Source organism: Poeciliopsis prolifica, unplaced genomic scaffold, assembly GCF_027474105.1.
Source record: "Poeciliopsis prolifica strain line A6 unplaced genomic scaffold, Auburn_PproV2 SCAFFOLD001, whole genome shotgun sequence".
NCBI lineage: Eukaryota > Metazoa > Chordata > Actinopteri > Cyprinodontiformes > Poeciliidae > Poeciliopsis > Poeciliopsis prolifica.
Genome location: NW_026562376.1, coordinates 14,984,343 through 15,004,405, shown reverse-complemented (window position 1 = coordinate 15,004,405; position 20,063 = coordinate 14,984,343). Strand labels below are relative to the sequence as shown.

At 37.8% G+C, this 20,063-nt stretch overlaps 1 protein-coding gene across 3 annotated transcripts; it reads left to right on the top strand.

The window, feature by feature from the left end:
• Positions 1-9,863: 9,863 nt before the first annotated feature.
• On the top strand, positions 9,864-17,903 carry th (tyrosine hydroxylase). Of its 3 annotated transcripts, XM_055041244.1 has the most exons (14): positions 9,864-10,048; positions 10,307-10,402; positions 10,517-10,720; positions 11,608-11,782; positions 11,901-11,989; positions 12,126-12,193; positions 12,285-12,335; positions 14,219-14,364; positions 14,467-14,602; positions 16,226-16,295; positions 16,378-16,434; positions 16,562-16,657; positions 16,751-16,884; positions 17,370-17,903. In XM_055041244.1, exons 1-14 carry the CDS (start codon positions 9,965-9,967, stop codon positions 17,527-17,529), a joined length of 1,566 nt encoding a protein of 521 aa, XP_054897219.1. In that variant the 5' UTR covers positions 9,864-9,964; the 3' UTR covers positions 17,530-17,903. The 3 variants fall into 3 exon arrangements, with proteins under 3 accessions (XP_054897219.1, XP_054897211.1, XP_054897207.1); XM_055041236.1 differs by lacking the exon at positions 10,307-10,402 and having other exon boundaries at positions 9,867-10,048; XM_055041232.1 differs by lacking the exon at positions 9,864-10,048 and having other exon boundaries at positions 10,118-10,402.
• The last annotated feature ends 2,160 nt before the right edge of the window (positions 17,904-20,063 follow it).

The following is a 20,063-nucleotide window of genomic DNA, read 5'->3' as shown; positions in this document are numbered from 1 at the left end:
TCAGCAGCTTCAAGAGACTTCAAGGGACAACTAATGAAGTCCCTTGAGATGCTGCTCTTCCACCATCTATGCCTCCTGGTGAGGTCTTTATTGGATAGGCTGGTAAACACTGCAGTCCATCTACCAGCCTGGCATCTGGTAGACGGACTAGATGCCAGGCTGGTCCATTAAGCTCCTCCGTCTTTGTAGGTTTGCAGTTGTTCTATATGATTTCTGTTTTAGGAAAGGAGCTAACCGATAGTCTGTGTGATGTTCAAAGCTTGGAAAGTTGTTAAAAGACCCAACACTGCTTGGATATATTGCACACTGTAACCCTGACCTAACTGGTGTGTTTCTTGGTCTCTGTGATGCTGCTTGTTGCTGTTTGTTTGTTTAAACCACCAGGCTTTCACAGTAAATGTATTTACACTAAGAAACCTAAGTGACAATTCAAGACATTGGTTGGGCTGGGTGCTATCGAGGAGTGCCAGAGTAAAAATGCGTGCATTCCAAAGCACATTTCACTTGATAAATGTAAATGACAAATTACACCCTCATTTGCAATCTTTGTGGATTTTTAATATAAAAAAATAATTTCATTAGCAGTTTTCTATTGCAGATTTAAAATGAATCTGAAAAATTATTTGTTTTTGGAGACATGAAATCAATATATTTTCCAAAAAAGATAAAAGCACAAACTCTGTTGTGTGACCTTGGCCAAGGGAGTCTCATTACGGCTCCTGTTGTTCTATTGTTTTGCTTTCTGAAACAGATTCACATGAAAATCCAATAAGGAAAAGAATTGACACCCTAAGTATGGCTGTCATGATAGCCCTCGTCCCTTTCTTTGATTGAACAGTGCCCGCTTCTGCTGTTTTTCTTTCACTGGGGTATTGGTTTTGTGAATGAAGTGGTCAAACTCCCAGCTGGTTGTTTTGATTTGGGAGGAAGGAGAGGGCCGCCGTCCTCTGCTTGCATCCCCTGCTGTCCATTAAGCCCCTCTCTTGGTAATACATGGGTAATGGTCTATCCATACGCCATAATCAGACACAAAAAATCACCGATTGTAAAAAGCCATCAAAATCAAACACACAACCAAGTGTTTAGTCGCTACGTTGAGGCAGCTGTGGCCATTATTTGCAAGGGGTTGGGGGGAGGATGAACGAGAAAGAGCAGAACTATTAAAGGTGGCTGTGTCACAAAGACCTGCATGCGTAACAAATTTAGGAGAGCCATCGATCCAACTTATGGCAGTCTGACTTTTATGCTACCGCTTTCAACAATTTGAGTGCAATTTACTTTAATCTGCACCAATAAGCAATATCTATCATAACATCCTGTTTGTCTGTTGTGTCGTGTATGTTTTCCTCTGGCGTCATCGTTTTGAATCCACGATGACACTTTACCAAAAATAACAACCCATAACACCTACTATCACAAGCACAGACTCCACAGTGACACGTTTTGTGAGTTGTGACTGTTTTTCCCTATAATTTAACTCTCAAAAAATGTGACAATGAAACACGGTTTATTCAGATTTTGACAGTAGAGGATTTTCTACCAAGGGCACATTTGTTTTCAGGTTTTAACCCTTTCTTTTGTAATAAACACTGTCAAAGTAGGTTGGTGGTGCTATTAGGTTCAGCTTCTTTGCTGAACCTAATCTGTATTTTGCAAACAAATTTATGGTACATGTTTCAGAGCCCTGTACCAAAAATAACATAAAAATGTTAATTGAATTGTTTTTTACCGGCAATATTTTTTACTCATGATTCCAAAATTCTCCATTGAGGTTGCAAAGAAAACTATTTTCAAAAAAAAAAAAAAAAAAAAAAAGACAAAATATAAGTTAAATAATAATCTATTTGATTGCAAAATCAATTAATGTTAAATTAAGGTAAAATACTTATTTATTTTACACCAATAAAATCACAATAGTTAACAGTCTTAAGTTGTTGAATTCAATTAAATAGTGTCTCAGCTGGGAAGCAAATATTTTAATGTGTGTCCAAATGTGTTGTTACCTTTGCCTGAATTTCAGCTACAACTGCAATGACAGAAGCTGACCAATTTATTTGAATTCATTTTTTTAGATGGAAAACTACTTTTGTGATGTGGATGTGGCCATGTTATAATTGTAGTCCTTCAAACTAATTTGTCTCAGATTAGATAACAAGCATGTGACAGTACAAAAATGAGTAGGCTGTGCTACATCTGTCTACTCTTGCCCCAGGATCAAAAGCAAAGTGACGTTTTTAAAGATGCTATTTGACAGGGATTTCTTCAGTGTGGATCAGTTTTCAAAGGATTTCTCCTAACGTTTGTATTCATTGCGATAGCAGCAACATATCTTCTTTGTCCTCCTCTATGTTGTAGGATCATTTTGTTTGTTTCTTACCAGCATGTCATCTCAAGTTTATCGCTATAAGCTTTTCATATAATAGTGAATGAAATAACTTCTGTTCGGGACACCGCCAACTAAAAAGCTGCAGCACGGCAGGTGATGTTCATCTACAACTCAATATGCTTGTCTTTTTTTTTTTTGTTATTATTATTCTCTATTATTGCAAGCTGAAGTAACGAGACCCTGTAGGCGGCTACAGATGACAGGGCCCATTATAGAAAGGTAAATTTAATTAGGAGTCTCAACAGCCACAATGCCCAGTGTCTTTGCTCGAGGGGAAACACAGAATGTTACACCAGTGACTCGGCTCTGTGACCCTAGCATCACCCAATGAGGTAAATCATAGCACCAAGTTTGGTTTTTATGCTGAGTTTTGGGGGGTGGGATATTGGGGTTCAAATTGATAAAATAAAAATTTCAATTAAATGACTAAAAGTTAACATAAACATTCCTGAGATGGAAAAAGCAGTATTAGAAAAAGACTTAATGAATCCACTTCCCGAGATGAGAATCAGTAAAACTGCCCTGAATGAAATTATTCCTAATTTCATGTGATTTGCAATAATTCTTGCATCCTGCTGGGAATGTCTAACATGAAAAAAATATAAACATGTCTGGATGCATCCAGACCCCAATCAAACTTATCTGATATGACATTTACAAAAGAACACTAAAAAAAGAGAAGCACAGCATGTTCAGCCTTAGGAAGTGGTGGATAGTCATCAGTCAAAAGCTAAAGTTGTTTAAGTCACAACGTCCTTTTTCATGTTTTCGAAATTAGCTGGTGGACAATTTTGAAGTGTTTTAATTAAAAGTCCCAGTTGGTGATTTTTCTTCTTCCCTTATGGCTCCTTATCACCCGGACCTGCTGCTCTTTTCATCCATCGACAAACCTTAACTTCAAAATCAGATGGACAAGATAATCAGTGCAGTCTTTTGTTTACTTAAATTGGAAATCTTCAATTAGCCTGCACCGTTCAGCTATAATGGAGTCACATCAATTCACATTTGAACATTATGTGAAGATTAGTAAGCGACAGCAAGTTCACAGCGCAAATTAACAGCATTGGTAAAGATGTGTAAATATAATTCATAGGAAAATGTTTTACTGCAGTTACATAATCTCAAATCTGATGAAGGGAAGAAAACCAATTCAGCATTTATTTTGGATTTTTATATGGGATTTTTATAATAAAAGGTTTGGAAAAAAAATTTGATGAACTACCGCTGATTTCTTGTTTCACCGGTATGTATATAAGATCACGGTCTATCTCAGTGGTTATATCCAGGGTCAAGACACTTCACCCGCCTTGCCTGCCGGTGGCTTTTCAGAGGGCCTGCTGATGCCACTGTATGGCAGTCTTACTTCTGTCAGACTGTCACAGGGCGATTGCAGCTACAATGTAGTAGCTTGGCACCATATGATGAATGTGTGAATGACTAACACTCTTCGGAGTCCCTGGACTAGATGAAGCAATGTACAAATAGAAGCCATTTGCTTATAAAATGGCTCTTATCTTTGCCACTCTTCAAAATAGGAAAAACATGAACAATTTCTGTCAGGTCATTTTAAACATAAATGTATGGAGTTTGCCAAACCTACTGGAACTGGAACTGCAGTGTTCTGCTTTGAATGAAGAAAAGTGCTCAAGTGCTTATGGGCAACTGTGGCTCTGTGGCTGAAGTAGTCATCTTGTGATCTGGAGGTTGTAGGTTTGATTCCAGCTTCCTCCTGCCACAGGTTGATGTGCCCCTGGGTAAGGCACTTATCCCCGAATTGCCTACCAATCTGCATATTGGTGTATAAAAGTGAGTGCGACTGGGTGAATATGACTCAAGCGTAAAGTGCTTTGAGTGGTCAAAATGATTGGAAAAGCACTATAAAAGTTAAGTCCATTAAAAACTAAATCCATTTTCGCATAAACCAAAGCATGCGGTTAAGCATGTCATGCCAATTTTATTATGTATGGTAGAGGATCTGTTAGTCTGTGGGTCTATTTCTCTTGAACTTTTCCTGGGAAAATGATTAGCATGACTGACATCCAACTCCTTAAAGGCAGAAAACCTAAAGTGGTTCGTACATTTCTGAATGAAGGAATAAAGAAAACACATTCTTAGAAACGTTAGCTGGGGCTAGGAACCAGCACCTCACGACAAAGGTGTATAGAAAATGGATGGACATATCTATTAACATGCAAAGATTTCTCAATTAAATAAAATTACTACATTTTGGATATTTATGTTAAAGCTTTCTTACACATGCTCAGGCTAGCGGGAGCAACGATACCTGTTGAGGAGACTGTGGATGTGAATTATGTGGAATTAGCAGCCTCTTGCTGGTTATGCTGGATGGTCATGTCACAGACACAGCTGTGTCACTCTGTAGTTACCGGCCACCCTGGCACTAAAGTGATGAGGACAGTCGTCACGAGCCTTTGAACATCAGTCCCCCAGCCACTCGCCCACCCGAGGAACACTTTATGCCACCGCTGTCATTACACATGTAGACAGAAACACTGGAGGAGCACTCTGTGTGATTACTCATTCCACTTGGCAGCTGTATTTTGACACATGCAAAAGCAATCACAGTCATCAACACAGACTCTCTGTAATAAAAGAAGCGGGTGGACACGGGGGAACGTGGAGAATAAGAAACTGAGTTTCTTGATAGTTTAAAGTGAATTATACACATGTATGTTTTAAAATGATGCACTGGAAAATTAGATTTGATAACTGAGAATCACAGTGATGAATATTTTCCAAAATGATTCTCTTGAAATTGCAAAACTTCCTCTAGATTATATAGATTTGTTTTCTTGGACATGTCCTCTTTTGCATGAGTGTATATTACAATTTCTCAGAACAGACCAGAAGTGGACCTACCCAATTGGCTGTGTGAGAAGATGTCTACACACACCAATCACAAACATTCATAATCCTCTGAGGATGTCTCTTGCTTCTTATGATTTTGTTTTTTGATCTTCTTGATTTTTTGCTTTTCAGCTGGAAAGAATAGATTTTCTTTATCCATCCTCTGCTATGTAGCTTCCTTTTCTTTATCACTCTTTTACTTCACTACAGTACCAATGAGGATGGAGCTCATAAGTTTTTTTTTTTTTTTTTGGTCACTTTTCTGTGTCCAGGCTCTGAGAATGGGGTTGATTCCTCTGGCATGACTCCATACCACCAGAGCTGGTGCACAGTCCTAAGAGCTTTAGTGGGCTCAATGATGGTCTGAGAGTGGGGTGAATGGGATCAGATGTGTCCCATTTTGGGTGTTCTTTAGTGTTACCTGACATACAGACGATGGGGAATTCAAATCAGTAATTTGGACCAACAGAAACAGGAGCAAATACTGAGAGGATTGATTGAGGGGATTATACTTCTTGCCCAGAAACCTGACTGAATGTTCACAATGTTTAGAGAAAGAACAAATGCAGAAGTTTCAATTTCTAGTAAGCTGTAAATAGCGAAGGGGCATCGACAGCCAGATCCTGGGACAACAGGCAGAGAAAGCAAAGCAGTGGTGGTGTGGGAAGTGGTAGAAACAGCAACTTCATTAACAGAAATATGACATTTTAAAAGGTATGTTTGCTCTTTTGAGAGCTAAAGCACAGTATGTTATTACTCCCTTTTCTGTCTTACTTTTTGTATGATTCTTATAGTGATTATTTTGAGCTAAATGAATCTAATCTGTATTTGTGAAGTTATTTTATAATCCTACTGAACTACACCAAATTCATATAAAAATGTTGCCACATCATATAATTCAAGATTCCTCTGCAGAGCTGTAATCCTCATCTTAAACTCTTGTGTACTTCTGTAAGCTGCATTTTTAATGACAGTGAAGGGGTTTATTTCTATAAATGACACTGGAATACAAAAACACATGTAATTAAAATTAATATACAGAAAATATTGGTGACATCAAGTTTTATATATATAATATATATATATATATATATATATATAATATATATATATATATATATATATATATATATATATATATAGCCTCACTGATTGTTATTGTATTTGATGAAAATATATAACAAATGTATTCCCTGCAGAAACCATTTAAACATCTGGTCAGGAATTAAGAAGCATAAAAATCTATTATCACTTTTTTATTCTCTAAATATTGAGTAAATAAACAAAACAATTTTGAACTTCTAAAACAAATAAGGGACTCAATAGACTAATTCCGCATTTGCCTTCATGGAGACTCACATTGACACAGGGAGTTACGATGCTTATAGTGCGTGATATGGTTGTGTTTACCCAACATCATTACTGTTAATAGGATATTTATTTTGGGGTTTTCTCCTAATCAGCTGAATGAATGTGATGAACTTCACTAAGGTGACAAACGTTGCTCATCAGACGGTTGAAGAAAAGAAACGTGGAGGATGATGAATAATAGCCCAGCTGGCCGTGTTAGCTGCAATTAGTCCATGTGAAGTCTGACAATTATACAGAGAAAAGCTGAGACAAAGCCACAATGCTGCAGCTGAATCAATACATAATTGTAATAATTATCATCCTGGTGTCATTTGTGGACATGTCGACAATTCCAGGATGGAATTGGATAAACACAGAGGCTTTAAATGGCAGAGGGCGTTGCTTTCTCAAGAGCGACATTTCGAACAAAAGGTAGCCTTGATACCTGGCGTGAACAGCAAAGAGACACAACTCAGGATTGGAAACCTAATTATCTTGGAGCTAAACTTTTGCACATAATCAAAAGTCATGTTGAAGAGTTTTCATATTATATTGTACTTTTCTTTACATTTTTCTGGAAAATCACTAGATATGTATCACAAAGTGTACATTTCTTTACCTTTTAAGTCCATTTTAATTAGTGAACCATAATTGGTGTAAACCTGGTAAATTTATCATTCATAATATTTGCATGCCACAGTCAGAAAAAAAAAAGTTTTTGATGATAAGTAGCTTGTAAATGTGTCGAATGCATGCTCTGCTTGTTTCTTGTTGTCTCAGTTAATGCAATATATTCATACTGATTACACAAAACGAGTCTTTTAACTGTTGTTATAACTGGGATTAAAACCCCTGCTTACTTCTGCCTGATCTTTTTTTATAAAAATCTAGAATGAGCATGAGAAGATTTAATCTATTGATAAGCAGCTTTTAGGCTTCAATCTAATTTATTTAAATTTATTTGGACAAATTAGACAGACAGAGGAAATTTGAAACTGTAAGAAGGAGGATCAATATTGAGCCTTATAGTTCCTGTTTAACCTACTATGTTATATAAAGACTAGCATACATGAATTCAATTTCAGATATAAATTTGAGTAAGCCTAGAAAAAAAGAATCTAGAAAGCATAATTTATTTTCTTGTTTTTATAAATACACAAACAGAGACAAGTATGGGAATAAATCCTAAGCAGTGAATCATAAATTAGAATGACAAACAGTGCTGCTTGTGTTTTTCTGTCTCTTATCTCCAATCCAATTTCCTCAAAATATACTCAAGCTACTACAAAGAGATGGGTGGAAGAGAGCATAAAATTGGTAGTTGTTCCTATCTCTTGATAAATGTCAAGCATCTGTCTCTTACTCTTCCTTTTATGTCATTCCGCTTCCACAAAAAGGCCAATATTAAGAACAAAAAGCTCTTTAAAAATCCCTTTTATAAAGATGCACTTACAGAAACTCTGCCTTGCAAATTTCACACCCCCTTAACTTTGTCAGGTAACAAACGCAAACTTCAGTGTGTTTTCTTGAGATTTTATGTGAAAGACCAACACAAACTAAGAGGCAGGGTCAGTTCCTCACAGGATACACAGGGAAAACAACCATGCAGTTATAACTATGGATAATTTAAGAGACACCAATTAATCTAACAGGATTTTGGACCATGACAGGAAGCTGGGGTACCCAGAGAGAAGCCAAGCATGCAGAAGAAGAACAGGCAGAAAAACAATTGCCGGGATTCAAACCCAAGACTTCCTTCCTGCAAGACAACATTGATGCCAATTTCTCCACAATGCAGCCCCTGATATAATAGTAAGTTAAAATGATTCACATGATATTTTAGTAACATTGCGTAACAATAGAACAACCAAACTTTTATATGTTCAATGAAAGCATTTCAGAAGTTATTTTTCATAAAACATTAACAAAAAACAACATTAAGAAGATGATAAAAAGCAATAAATTGATCATAAAGTTGAAGGAAATTGTTTTTTCAGCAGAAACAGAGGAGCTGGTAAGAGCTGAAGCTAAGTATTGAGACATTACAAAAAAAAAAAAAAAAAGAAAAACCTTCTCTAAACTGCTGAAGTACCAAAATACTGGAGACAGGGCTGTTGGTTTAGTTTCCTGACAGACGATTTTTGGGCATTACGCCCAAATTAAATTGTTTAAATTAAGCATTTCCATGCCTTGCAGTTCAGATCGAAATGGCATTGAGAGTCTGTGGTACGACTTAAAAATTGTTATTCATGTTCTCTCACTATGTAGTCTGACGGAGCCTAAGCTATTATGCAAAGGATGGTGGGCAACAAAAGGAGCAATTTTTAGATGTTTAGAAGTTTGTGTTTGGAATAAAACAAGTGTAAAGGTCGGAAAACTTTTCCAAAGCTCTGTAGCTCCTATGACTGTTATTTGGATTAGCATGTTCTTTAATCCTTAGGTTATCAATCCTATCCTCCGACATAAGATGAAGCCACATTTTTTCACCGTCTCAGGGTTGCACCGTTGCTCTTTAGCATTTTCAGCCTGAGCGTTCGGGTTTAGGTAAGAGTCACAAAGGATCTCGCTTGAGTTCTCTGCACCCTTACGAGGTCGTGATACTGCAGCATGTGGCCAGAGGTCCACAGATAATCCCTTTACCAAATTTTGCCTGTGGGGATTGTACATCATTCGCAATCATATTAAACCACTAAAGTCGTCAGCCTAAAGCGCTGCAAATTCACTTGATGTGGTTGTTGCTGAGGTAAGACACTGGCATAGTACCTGCAAGGAGGGGGGGGGGGGGGGCAACATGTTGTTCTCTAGTCTGTTTGGAGCAGGTGTGAGGTCTTTTTTTTTTCTATCCATGATCAAATCTAATTTGTCAGGAGCTGTGGAGATTGGATTGAGCTGATAAAGTGACTTAATTTTCTACAGTTGACTTTTCTTTCGTCTAACCTTTAAAATAAAGCCCTGGGGTCAAAGCTTTGATTTTTCTTTAAAGACAATACTTTGTTCCCACTTAATGGGTGGAGAACATATTTCGTGATTTATTTATAGAATGAACCCTGAATTGTTTTAAAATTATGACTTCGGCTTACATAAAAACATATAACAACTGAAAAAACGTCCTACTTCAAACCTAAACGCTGCGCTGGGTTAAAACGGTTATATATGTGGACAGATCCAAGCGAGGCTGAGGCTGATTCAGTTCACTGATTGATTCGAGCGACATTAGCGCGTTTGACGTCAGAAACCGCAAACAAATGACGCTATAAAAAGAGTAAACCTGTCCGCTAAAAAAATGTGAAAGACCTCCCAGCGCAGAGAGAGCCGCAAGCGCACGTTCACCTCTGCCACAGCTGACCGTCTATCTTAAAGATGCCTCTCTCCAGCAGCTCCACTTCCTCCACCAAGAGCATCCGCAGAGCCGCGTCCGAGCTGGAGAGGTCGGATTCCATCACGGTGAGAAAAAAAAAAAAAAAAAAAAAAAAACATATGGAAAAAAAATTATAATAATCATCAAGTTTGCTCATTTGGAAGAGTCTCGGTGTATTTACGCGTTTGGTAAGTTGTCGAAATTCGGACCACCAAATTTGGATGCGTCCAGTATAAAGCGCAAAACCGAATTTACGCAACGCCATGCACTGGCGTTGCGTAAATTCGAGTACGGTGCCCCTCAGTCCAGCCCGAAAGAGTGCTAAAATGTATACTGTGGTACAGTTATGTTTTAGGGTTTACCTCGAATGCATTGCCGTCCCAATGCGCATTTGGAGATGTAAAGCGCTCCCGTCCGACACCCAAAGACAAGTCCAAAAAGTAAGAATAGACAAGCAGTTGCCTGCATCTGATGTCGCGTGGTCTGCCTGGGAGATGAAATCACATAATGCAGGAGGGATATAAATAAATATATATTTTTTGCTCCTATGACAGTCTCAGAGATTCATCGGGAGACGGCAGAGTTTGATCGAGGATGCGCGGAAAGAGAGAGAAGCTGCCGCGGCAGCCGCGGAAGCAGCGGAGGCCACCGAGCAGATCGTGTTTGAGGAGGAGGACGGGAAAGCGCTGCTGAACATCTTCTTCACTTTGAGGAACTCGAAAGCACCTGCACTGTCCAAGACACTCAAAGTCTTCGAGGTACGAGGCGGATTGATTTGAAAGTTGAACTCGGTGTGATTTTGTTGGCTTGAGTTGTGTCAAAGTTCAAATGTAATTCATATGTTCGCCCAGGCTCTTGTATGAGCGATGCGTGTTAAAACCTTCCACTCTATTTCGACCAGACTTAAATCGAGGTTTCTCAAGTTAAAAATGAAAATAGATAATTAAAAAAAAGAAAGAAAAAACGAAAAGAAAAAAAGAAATCAAATTTAAATTCAACCAGAAATAATACAATCTGACAGTTCTTTTGTGTGAGCAATTTAGAAAGACTTTTTGAATGATACATTATCCACAAATGTATCTCGTATATGTATTACAGAACTATACAACAATGTATTATAAATCTTCAATTTTTATATAACTTTTTTACAAGCACATATTTGGAAGTTGAATATTCGAAATCTCAACAATCACACACACACACACACCCACACACCCCCACACACACCCACACACACACACACACCCACACACACACACACACACATATATATATATATATATATATATATATATATATATATATATATATATATATATATATATATATATATATATATATATATATATATATATATAAGGCTTTGAAATACATTTTGCCTAAAAGAATCTTGAACAACCAACATGTATTTTTCTCTCCAAATTTTAACAATTTATACAAGGTATTGTGGTGGGTTTGAAAGCCAGCATTCACTACACACTGGGACGCAGAATTATGAGTCTAGTTTGTTTAATAGAGAGGAGAAATGTATGCAAAAAAAATATATATATATAGAGAGAAAATCACCATTGTACAATGGAGTTGTGGCTACTGTGGAAGGATCATGTGTTGTCCATCCTTCATAAGTGTGCTGACTGTATTTCAGACTTTTGAAGCCAAAATTCACCACTTGGAAACTCGACCATCTAGAAAGTTTAGGGAGAACCTTCAGGGCCTGGAGTACTTTGTGCGCTGTGAGCTGCACCTCTCAGATGTCAGTACTCTGGTCAGCTCTATCAAGAGAAATGCAGAGGATGTCAAAACCACCAAAGAAGTCAAATGTAATAATATATTTTTGCTTCAGAGATCATCTGTACAAAAAAACTGCTGCTTTGCTCAAATAAGAGCCACAAAGTATCATTAAATTTTCATGTTTTCTTTCTACTTCTTCTGTACCAGTTCATTGGTTCCCAAAGAAAATAGCAGATCTGGATAGATGCCATCATTTGGTCACAAAATTTGATCCAGACCTAGATGAAGATCATCCTGTAAGTAATGCATTTGCCAGGAGCATGGAAGAGCAGAAACACAGATCACAGTACCAGGGGCTGTTATGACTTTGTGCCATTATGTCATAACGCAGACAGTCTGACCAGTGTTTTTTGATATATTTGATTTGACTAGGGATACAGAGACCCTGTCTACAGACAGAGAAGAAAACTGATCGGGGACATTGCTTTCACATTCAAACAGTGAGAAAAAGCCGCTTAACTTCACAGACAGAAATGAGCAGAAATACTTTGAGATTTTCTGACAAATGTGTGTATATATCTGTGTCTGCAGTGGGCAATCAATTCCCAGAGTGGAGTACACAGAAGAGGAGATTGGCACATGGTAAGAACTTACAAAGTAAAAATGACTGAAATTACAAGCATTGTTTTTTTTTCCCCCCCCACATTCATTCTTCCACAGAGTAAATTCAGTCTTGCTTCAAAGAAGTTAAATCTTTAACTGTGGCAGTTGTCGTGTGTGACACGGCGTTTGGGGCACCAAGAGGTGAAAAATCAACCAAATAAAACAAAACAATAAAAACTTACCCTAAGCTACTTTTGCACAGCTTATCTGAATGTTAAGTCAATGGGAGTGGGTTGCCCCCCGGGGTGTGCAGAGTGTAAGCACCAAAAAGAGTTTGACTGATAACACTGCAGCTATTGTAATTTGTAGCTCATGGGTTAGTGCTTCAAAAAGGAATATTTCTAGGTTTATTCAGGAGTCTGAACCGTGTTTGACTTTTTATAGTTAAATAAGAATTTATTATTTTTTTAATGGATGATTCTCCACTGAACAACATTCTTTGAGACAACTTAGATTTTTTTTAAACCACTGTGAGATAAAATGTGGCATTTATATGTTTTTTTTTTTTTATTTAGATTAGGATCACCTTAGAATTGGACAGGTTCCAAAAGCACATCATATACTCTACCTATCTGTCTCAATATTAGGTTAGTAACAGTTTTTAATGTTTCTGAAAAGTTAGAGTTAAACATTTTTCAGACTTAATCTGGATAGTCGTTGGATTTGGGGCACCAGAAGAATGACACCGATGAATGGAATTGCCAGTGATCACAAATAATATCAAATCATATTTTTGTGCAAAATATTATCAATTCTCCAGTAAATGATGCACAGCCAGAGGGCAGTAAAGGAGCATTCAGTTTGCAGTAGCCTGGGTGTGTCTCACAATAAACAGTGTCATATTTTGCAAGTTCTTCACAAGTTCTTAATATCTTGCTGTGGTTCTGCCAATGAATGCCAGAATTCAGATTTTTATGCAGAATTTTAAATTTCAGAAAACGAATAGGGTTCCTTATTTTACCCTTTAGCTTTCATAATGTTTTATGGATTGATTGATTGATTGATTGATTGATTGATTGATTGATTGATTGATTGATTGATTGATTGATTGATTGGTTGGTTGATATAAAAAGTTATGAAACCAACTATTTTAGGCACAAATTTAATATATATATATTTTTTATTGTTAGACATCTCCAGATACTGAAACATTTTTGTAACAATAAAAAGTATATTCTAAAAGTATGTTTAAGATCAGCATAGTACCAGTATTGCTATAGGTTTAGTAACTAAAAAGTAAGACAGATGATTTGTCCTCATTGTAAAATCAATACTTAGAAAATCATGTCCTTAAGTAATTTGTGATATTTGCAATAGTCCTGATTTCTGTATGCAAGAGTCCTGCTGTGAGGAATCCCTTTGCAGAATCTGATGACGTTTCTGTACAGGTGTGTTGGCAGCACCACGCTTCTGAGCTCTCCCTGCAGAGATCCTCTAAAGAAAAGATGTCTCACTTACACCAGCCACACAGAACAGGGTAACAACAGTAAGAGTCTCACGCGGGACTGGCAAGATACAGGCTGTTTTTGGAGAATATCTGTGAATTTCCACCAGCAGGTGGCAGTGTGAGGTGTGACTCAGTGGAATGTAAAGAAATAACTAACTCCAACCTTGGCCCCAAGTTATTTGAGGAACTTGTTCTTGAATAGCTGTGTAGATACTTCTATTCATTGAAGGATTTGACACAGTGTTGAAGATAATAAAAATATGACGGAAACGTAAGTCTGATCGAGTCAGGAGTAAATTCAGTATAATTTTTTTCAACCTTTTTGATCATATTTTCAGTCCTCAGTTAGCATCCCCTCTGATAAAGCAAAGAAGCTTTAGGAAACTGAGGTTTGACTTTGTTTTATTTCATTTAGGCGTCAAGTCTATTCGACCCTTAGAGACTTGTACATCACCCACGCCTGCAAAGAACACCTCGAGGCCTTTCGTCTGCTGGAGAAGCACTGCGGCTACAGTCCAGACAACATTCCCCAGTTGGAAGACGTGTCACGCTTCCTTAAAGGTATCATCTGAATGTAATCTATGAAAGGAATGAAACCTCAGCACAGATGTTGTGTGATCCCACAGTCTTGGTGTGTTTATAAAATGTTTTGAACTGACGCAGAACGCACAGGGTTTCAGCTGCGTCCGGTGGCCGGCCTACTCTCAGCCAGAGACTTTCTGGCAAGTCTGGCATATCGCGTGTTCCAGTGCACCCAGTACATCCGACATGCCTCTTCCCCTAATCACTCCCCTGAACCGTGAGTATTAATATGCATCTATTGGGGCACAAAGTAAAAACTAGTTGTACATACTACATAAAATTCACACAGTAGCTTTATTTTCCTCCTGTCTGATATTATACTCTATCACTTCCTTTTCATGTTGGTTAGGATTACCAAATGTATTTGCCAAATGCTAAAATTACAATTGTTTTTCAGACAATTCTTCATTACTTTGGTTAAATTTAGAAGTTGGTGTATACTAAAATAACCATGCTCTGAAAAGTGTTAGGAAAGCCCAACTGATTATATTTATGACAAGTCCTTCCTACTGGACTATAAAGCGACTCAGGAAGGAAAAAGCCATTCTCCAAAAGCAACATAAAAAAACACAAACATCTTGCAAATGCCCATTTGGGTAAAAAAGTCTTTGGAGTCATGTTCCATGGTTGGATGAGACTAAAACTGAAGGTTGACCAGAGTGGCCTATATTTGGAATAAAATTGAGAAGCTTTTATGACTGAGAACACCAACCACAAATGTGAAGTATGATGGTGGCAGCGTCATGTTGTGTAGGTGTTTTACTGCGGGGGAAACTTGTGCCCTTCGCAAATGGGTTGACATCACGGAGATTGAACATTATGTGGGATATATTGCAGCAGCTTCTACAGACAACAGCCAGGAAGTTAAAGCTTGCAACAAATGGGTCAAATTAGATACAAAGTGGCTTATAGACTGAACAAAGTCAATGTTTTCTTCTGATTTTAACTCCACTCCACTCTAAGATTTGGGGACAAAGCTCAAAAGATGAGTTTAACAAGACATCTTGTTAACCCGACTCTAACCCGACCTGTCTCTCTACTCTAAGCTGGAAACAGGATGAGGTGGACCATCCTGTACTTGGAGAAACTGGTTTCAGCGAGTTCAGAGAAACCCCTCTACTCCTTATCTTTAAGTTTCTGTTTTATGACTGACCCCCACCCTGCTTTGAATAAAACCAGGCTGTTGAAGGGGGACGAGTTGGAGTTGTCATGAGGCACCATTGAGACTCTCCCCCTTTGCTGAAGTGATACTACTCTCTGTGTGGTTCTGTGTATGTACAGGTTAAAATGCCCAACAAGAAGCTTCTATAAAATATCTCCTACAATTAAATAAGATTTGAAAACGTCTCCAAATTATATTGTTCGTTATTCTAGCATGTAGCAAATATAACATATTTTGGTAATCCTGCCTGATCTAAAACAAATCAAGTTTGGTCTGGTTTAATGTCAGAGACAACTATTGGTTACGGGTCTTTTTGGGCCTGAGGCGTTTATTTTTCATTGAGGTGCAGCTTATGTCATCATTTCTGTGCTTTGCAAAATGCATGTTGGATCAGCAAATGATACCACAGTAAACACAAAAAGTTTTTGAACCAAATAAGTCAGTTAAAATTATTTAGCTGAATTCAAATGATTTTCAAGGAATAAATGAGAAAACGTCATTTTGCTTCTTCAATTTTCCTACTTGTTTCATAGTAAATTGCATTTTTGTTTTGTGTTCTGTCCAACTCTATTGTTTTGGCCACTACATGGAGTCACCAGCATTCAGTGAAAGTAATCTAGGCATGTTTCCTCAGATTTTTCTTTGCGTGTTCAAAGTTGAGTTTGTCTTTACTTTCAGGGACTGTGTCCATGAACTCCTGGGCCACGTCCCCATGTTGGCTGATCGCACTTTTGCCCAGTTTTCACAGGTTAGAGTCCAACAGCTTTCAGACTGTGTTCTACAGTGTGGAGCATTAATATTTCATGATGTCTTTTGATTTTGTTCTGCAGAACCTTGGCCTGGCATCGCTAGGGGCATCAGATGAAGACATAGAGAAACTATCTACAGTAAGACTCTTGTTCTGACTGCAACAAAATCACTGAAAAGACTGCGTTTAAGCTATAATGTTACAATACGTGACACACATGCAGTTAATTTTGTTAATAGTGACACTATTCTTGTTTCTCTCACCAGCTGTACTGGTTTACAGTCGAATATGGTCTCTGTAAGCAAAACGGTGAGATTAAGGCTTATGGGGCCGGGTTGCTTTCTTCCTATGGAGAGCTTGTGGTAAGTTCCAGGATATTTGTTTTTCTTTAAAAACAAGAAAACACAGCCGAGAGAACTCTCATATAACTCCTGGTCCTCATCACCTCCTTTCAGCATTCTCTCTCTGATGAACCAGAGGTGCGTGAGTTTGATCCAGAGGCTGCAGCGTTGCAGCCTTATCAAGACCAGACCTACCAGCCAGTCTACTTTGTTTCAGAGAGCTTTCCAGATGCCAAGGAGAAGTTCAGGTACTTACTTTTTTTATTGAATTATACAGATATATTAGATCATATGAAAGGAGAAGAAAGAGACAGAGAAGAAAAAGAACAAGAGGTTGTGTGAGGACAAGGTCAGAGAACAGCCAGCCAAGCCTGAGGCCACAAACTTTTGTAGGTCAGCCATAGCAGCCAGAAGACAGCTGTTACTAATATTGCCTTTCTTACCAAGGCAAAACTCTGCTGTTTTATTTGGCAAACAGATAATGTTGCTCTGCAAAACAAGTAGCTTCAGTGAGTGTTTTGACAGTCTTTAGTCTGCAGTGGGATACAGCAAATGACATAAGAACAAGGTGACGAGATGAGAAGATAGTCAGCATGGAGATGTTTGGAAAAACAAATCAAGTAGGACAAAGGATTTTTTTAAATCTACTTTGTAGGGAAATGTTTTCTTATTTTTTTATTAAGTGCTTTTATACATTGATATCTCACTCGATCCTCTCACGAATTTTTACCAGAACATACGTGGCAGGTATCAAGCGTCCCTTCTCGGTGAGGTACGACCCGTACACATGCAGCGTCGAGGTCCTGGACAATCCTCTGAAGATCCAAGGCGGTCTGGAGGGTGTGAAAGATGAGATCAAGGTGCTGACCGATGCCCTCGCCGTTTTGTCATGACGGCCTTTGCCGGTTGTTTGCTTTCTCTATGCTGAGCTTCGCAGTGTCCAAAGTGTGACGAGACTAACGTGCGTATCTGTATGTGCTGTAAATCCAGTATGATGTTGAGTCGGTGCAGTTTGTGTGTGTAGGGAAAGGGCCAACGACGTTGACCTCTTCCCCCAATGTGAATGCATTTGTGGAAAAATGTTCTGTGGTTCTGCTTGACTGGAAAATGCCATACTTTAATATGTAAAAGTGTTCACATGTACTAATACCGGAGCCACAATCAATGAGAGTTGTCTTTCTGAATGTATTCAAAGAAAATGAAATATAGAATATAAATTATTTTAAAATCAAAGAAATGTCGCAGTTTAGTGGAGATTGTAGTCCTTTGTTTTACCAAATATATATATATATATATATATATATATATATATATATTGTAAGTGCTTCTTAAATTATTTATTTTACTTTTTTGCATTGGATAGGGGTTTTCACATTAATTTATGTCATTATCTGTGCTGTATTTGCCTCATTTGGTTTTACATGCATGATGAAAAAAAGTAAAAAAAAAAAAGAAAGAAAATGAGGTACATCCAATAACAATTGCAAATAAACACTCTTAACTAACAGTTGTTAGTTTACTTGGGTTTTGCACTGTGTAAATTGTCAAAAAATAAAATAAAATAAAGTAATTTAAATAAAAAAAAGACGTTCTCATCTATATGCCACAAGAGGGAGCACTCCTACCAGTTGAAAATGTCTGATTGTAAAGTTTAAAGCTTTCACTATGGAGATTATCTGATGAAACAAAAATCTTGTTCATTCATCCGGAAAAAACCCCACAATATTCTATTTTTCCAAAACTTATACTTTATATTATGGTTTTCTTTTCTATACTGAATTATATGTATGCACCTACACCATAAAACAAATTATTAGAATTGAATTACTTTTACGCAGGATTGTATTCAATATTAAAGTCTTCTAGATAAGTGTAATGGCTGAAGACAAATGAATTAGTTACATTCTAATTGTTTTCTAAGAACTCATTTAATTACATTGTAACTGAAGAAGTTAAGAGTGGATAAATCATCATTCCTCATTTTTATTTAAACAGGTACAGCTCAATAAATTAGACGATATGAACAAAGATGGAACACAAAAAATGTATTTGTTGAATTTTAAAGATGGTTAAGCCAAAAAAAAAAAAAAAAAATCCTAAAGAGGTTGACTGGCCACAGAATTCACACAAATTAATGAAAAACTGAGTGGCAGGAAAAAGTGAGGCACAGTGTATGTATGTATACTTTTTTGAGATCCTGAACTTCAGGCTTTCTTCATCTATAAGCCTTAATCATCATCAAAATGACCAGAAATTATTTTTTTTCAGCTGAATTACTGAAATAAGTTCAAGCTTTTCATACATATCAGCCTTAAATTCTATGTTCGATTTTAAACAACTGTTGCAGGTCGCGAAAACATCAACTAAGAATCAAGACATTTATCAGGCCAAGAATAGAAGAATTGCAATACATTTGTTCTCAAAATGCACTCCCCTCGAAAGTTATTTTCACAGTGCACTCAAAGGATCGATGATGCATGGAGCTTTCTCGTCGGCAGCTCGTTGTGTCTGATCCTGTGACAAGACAAGGCAAAGTTGAATCTCAAACGCCTCGGCGCAATGTGGAGGATTTGGTCGGGACACATCACCTACTGCCCGCTCGAGAAAACCAGACCTCCGCTCACATCATTCCCAGCCGCGAGACAAACAAACGGAGCTTCGCGATCTGGACCAGTAGGTGTCAGTCTGACTTTGGAGATTTCGACCTTTTAATTTTTTTCTGAAGAAGATACTTTCACTATCATTTACAAAATGATGTGATCTCCCTTGATATAAAGTTTAAGATATTTTCTTTACACTAAAGCTGCTCCTGTTGAGTTAAAATTCTGGGATCTTGTTGAAATAAAACTTGACTTGTTTGCTCTCTTTGATGCCACAAATGCGGATTCTTATTTATTCATTATTTTTGACCCCCTGATGGCTCCAATTGATGGCTGTGTTAGAGTCACTATGCATCCTGCCTCTGTGCATCAGCATCGGGACGGCAAACCACAGTCCAATCTTCCACTTTCCACGGTCAGACCATCTTTGACTCCCCCCCACGCACCCCCTCCATTTACTTTTATATGCACACCTGAGTCATAGGACAGCCCGCAGACTCTGTGCACAATGATTCCACTCAATCTTAATCTTAATTACAGCAGGGCGGAGACATTGACATTTTTCTTGGAGTCGCAGGAATTACGAACTATTCTCGTTCAGTCTGCGCCCTGTGTAAACAGTGTGATTGTAGGTTACAGAGCGTAAACGCAGAAAATGCCAGTGGAACAGTTCCAAATTTGGCGACTCTCGCTCTCTCCCTCTTGTTCTTCCCTCTTTTGCGCGTTTTTTTCTTTCTCTCTTTTTCTTTCCTGTAAGCACTTTTCCAACATCTCTGGGCCATTTTTTTTTATCAAGAGGAGGAGCGACGACGAGGATGGGTGTAAGG

Bases quoted from the DNA above. Each gene is read 5' to 3' on its own strand.
- th (XM_055041244.1), top strand. From the start codon at position 9,965: ATGCCTCTCTCCAGCAGCTCCACTTCCTCCACCAAGAGCATCCGCAGA. The intron at 12,194-12,284 runs GTGAGAAAAAGC...CTGTGTCTGCAG, and splicing joins ATTGCTTTCACATTCAAACA to TGGGCAATCAATTCCCAGAG. The intron at 14,603-16,225 runs GTGAGTATTAAT...CTTTACTTTCAG, and splicing joins CCTAATCACTCCCCTGAACC to GGACTGTGTCCATGAACTCC.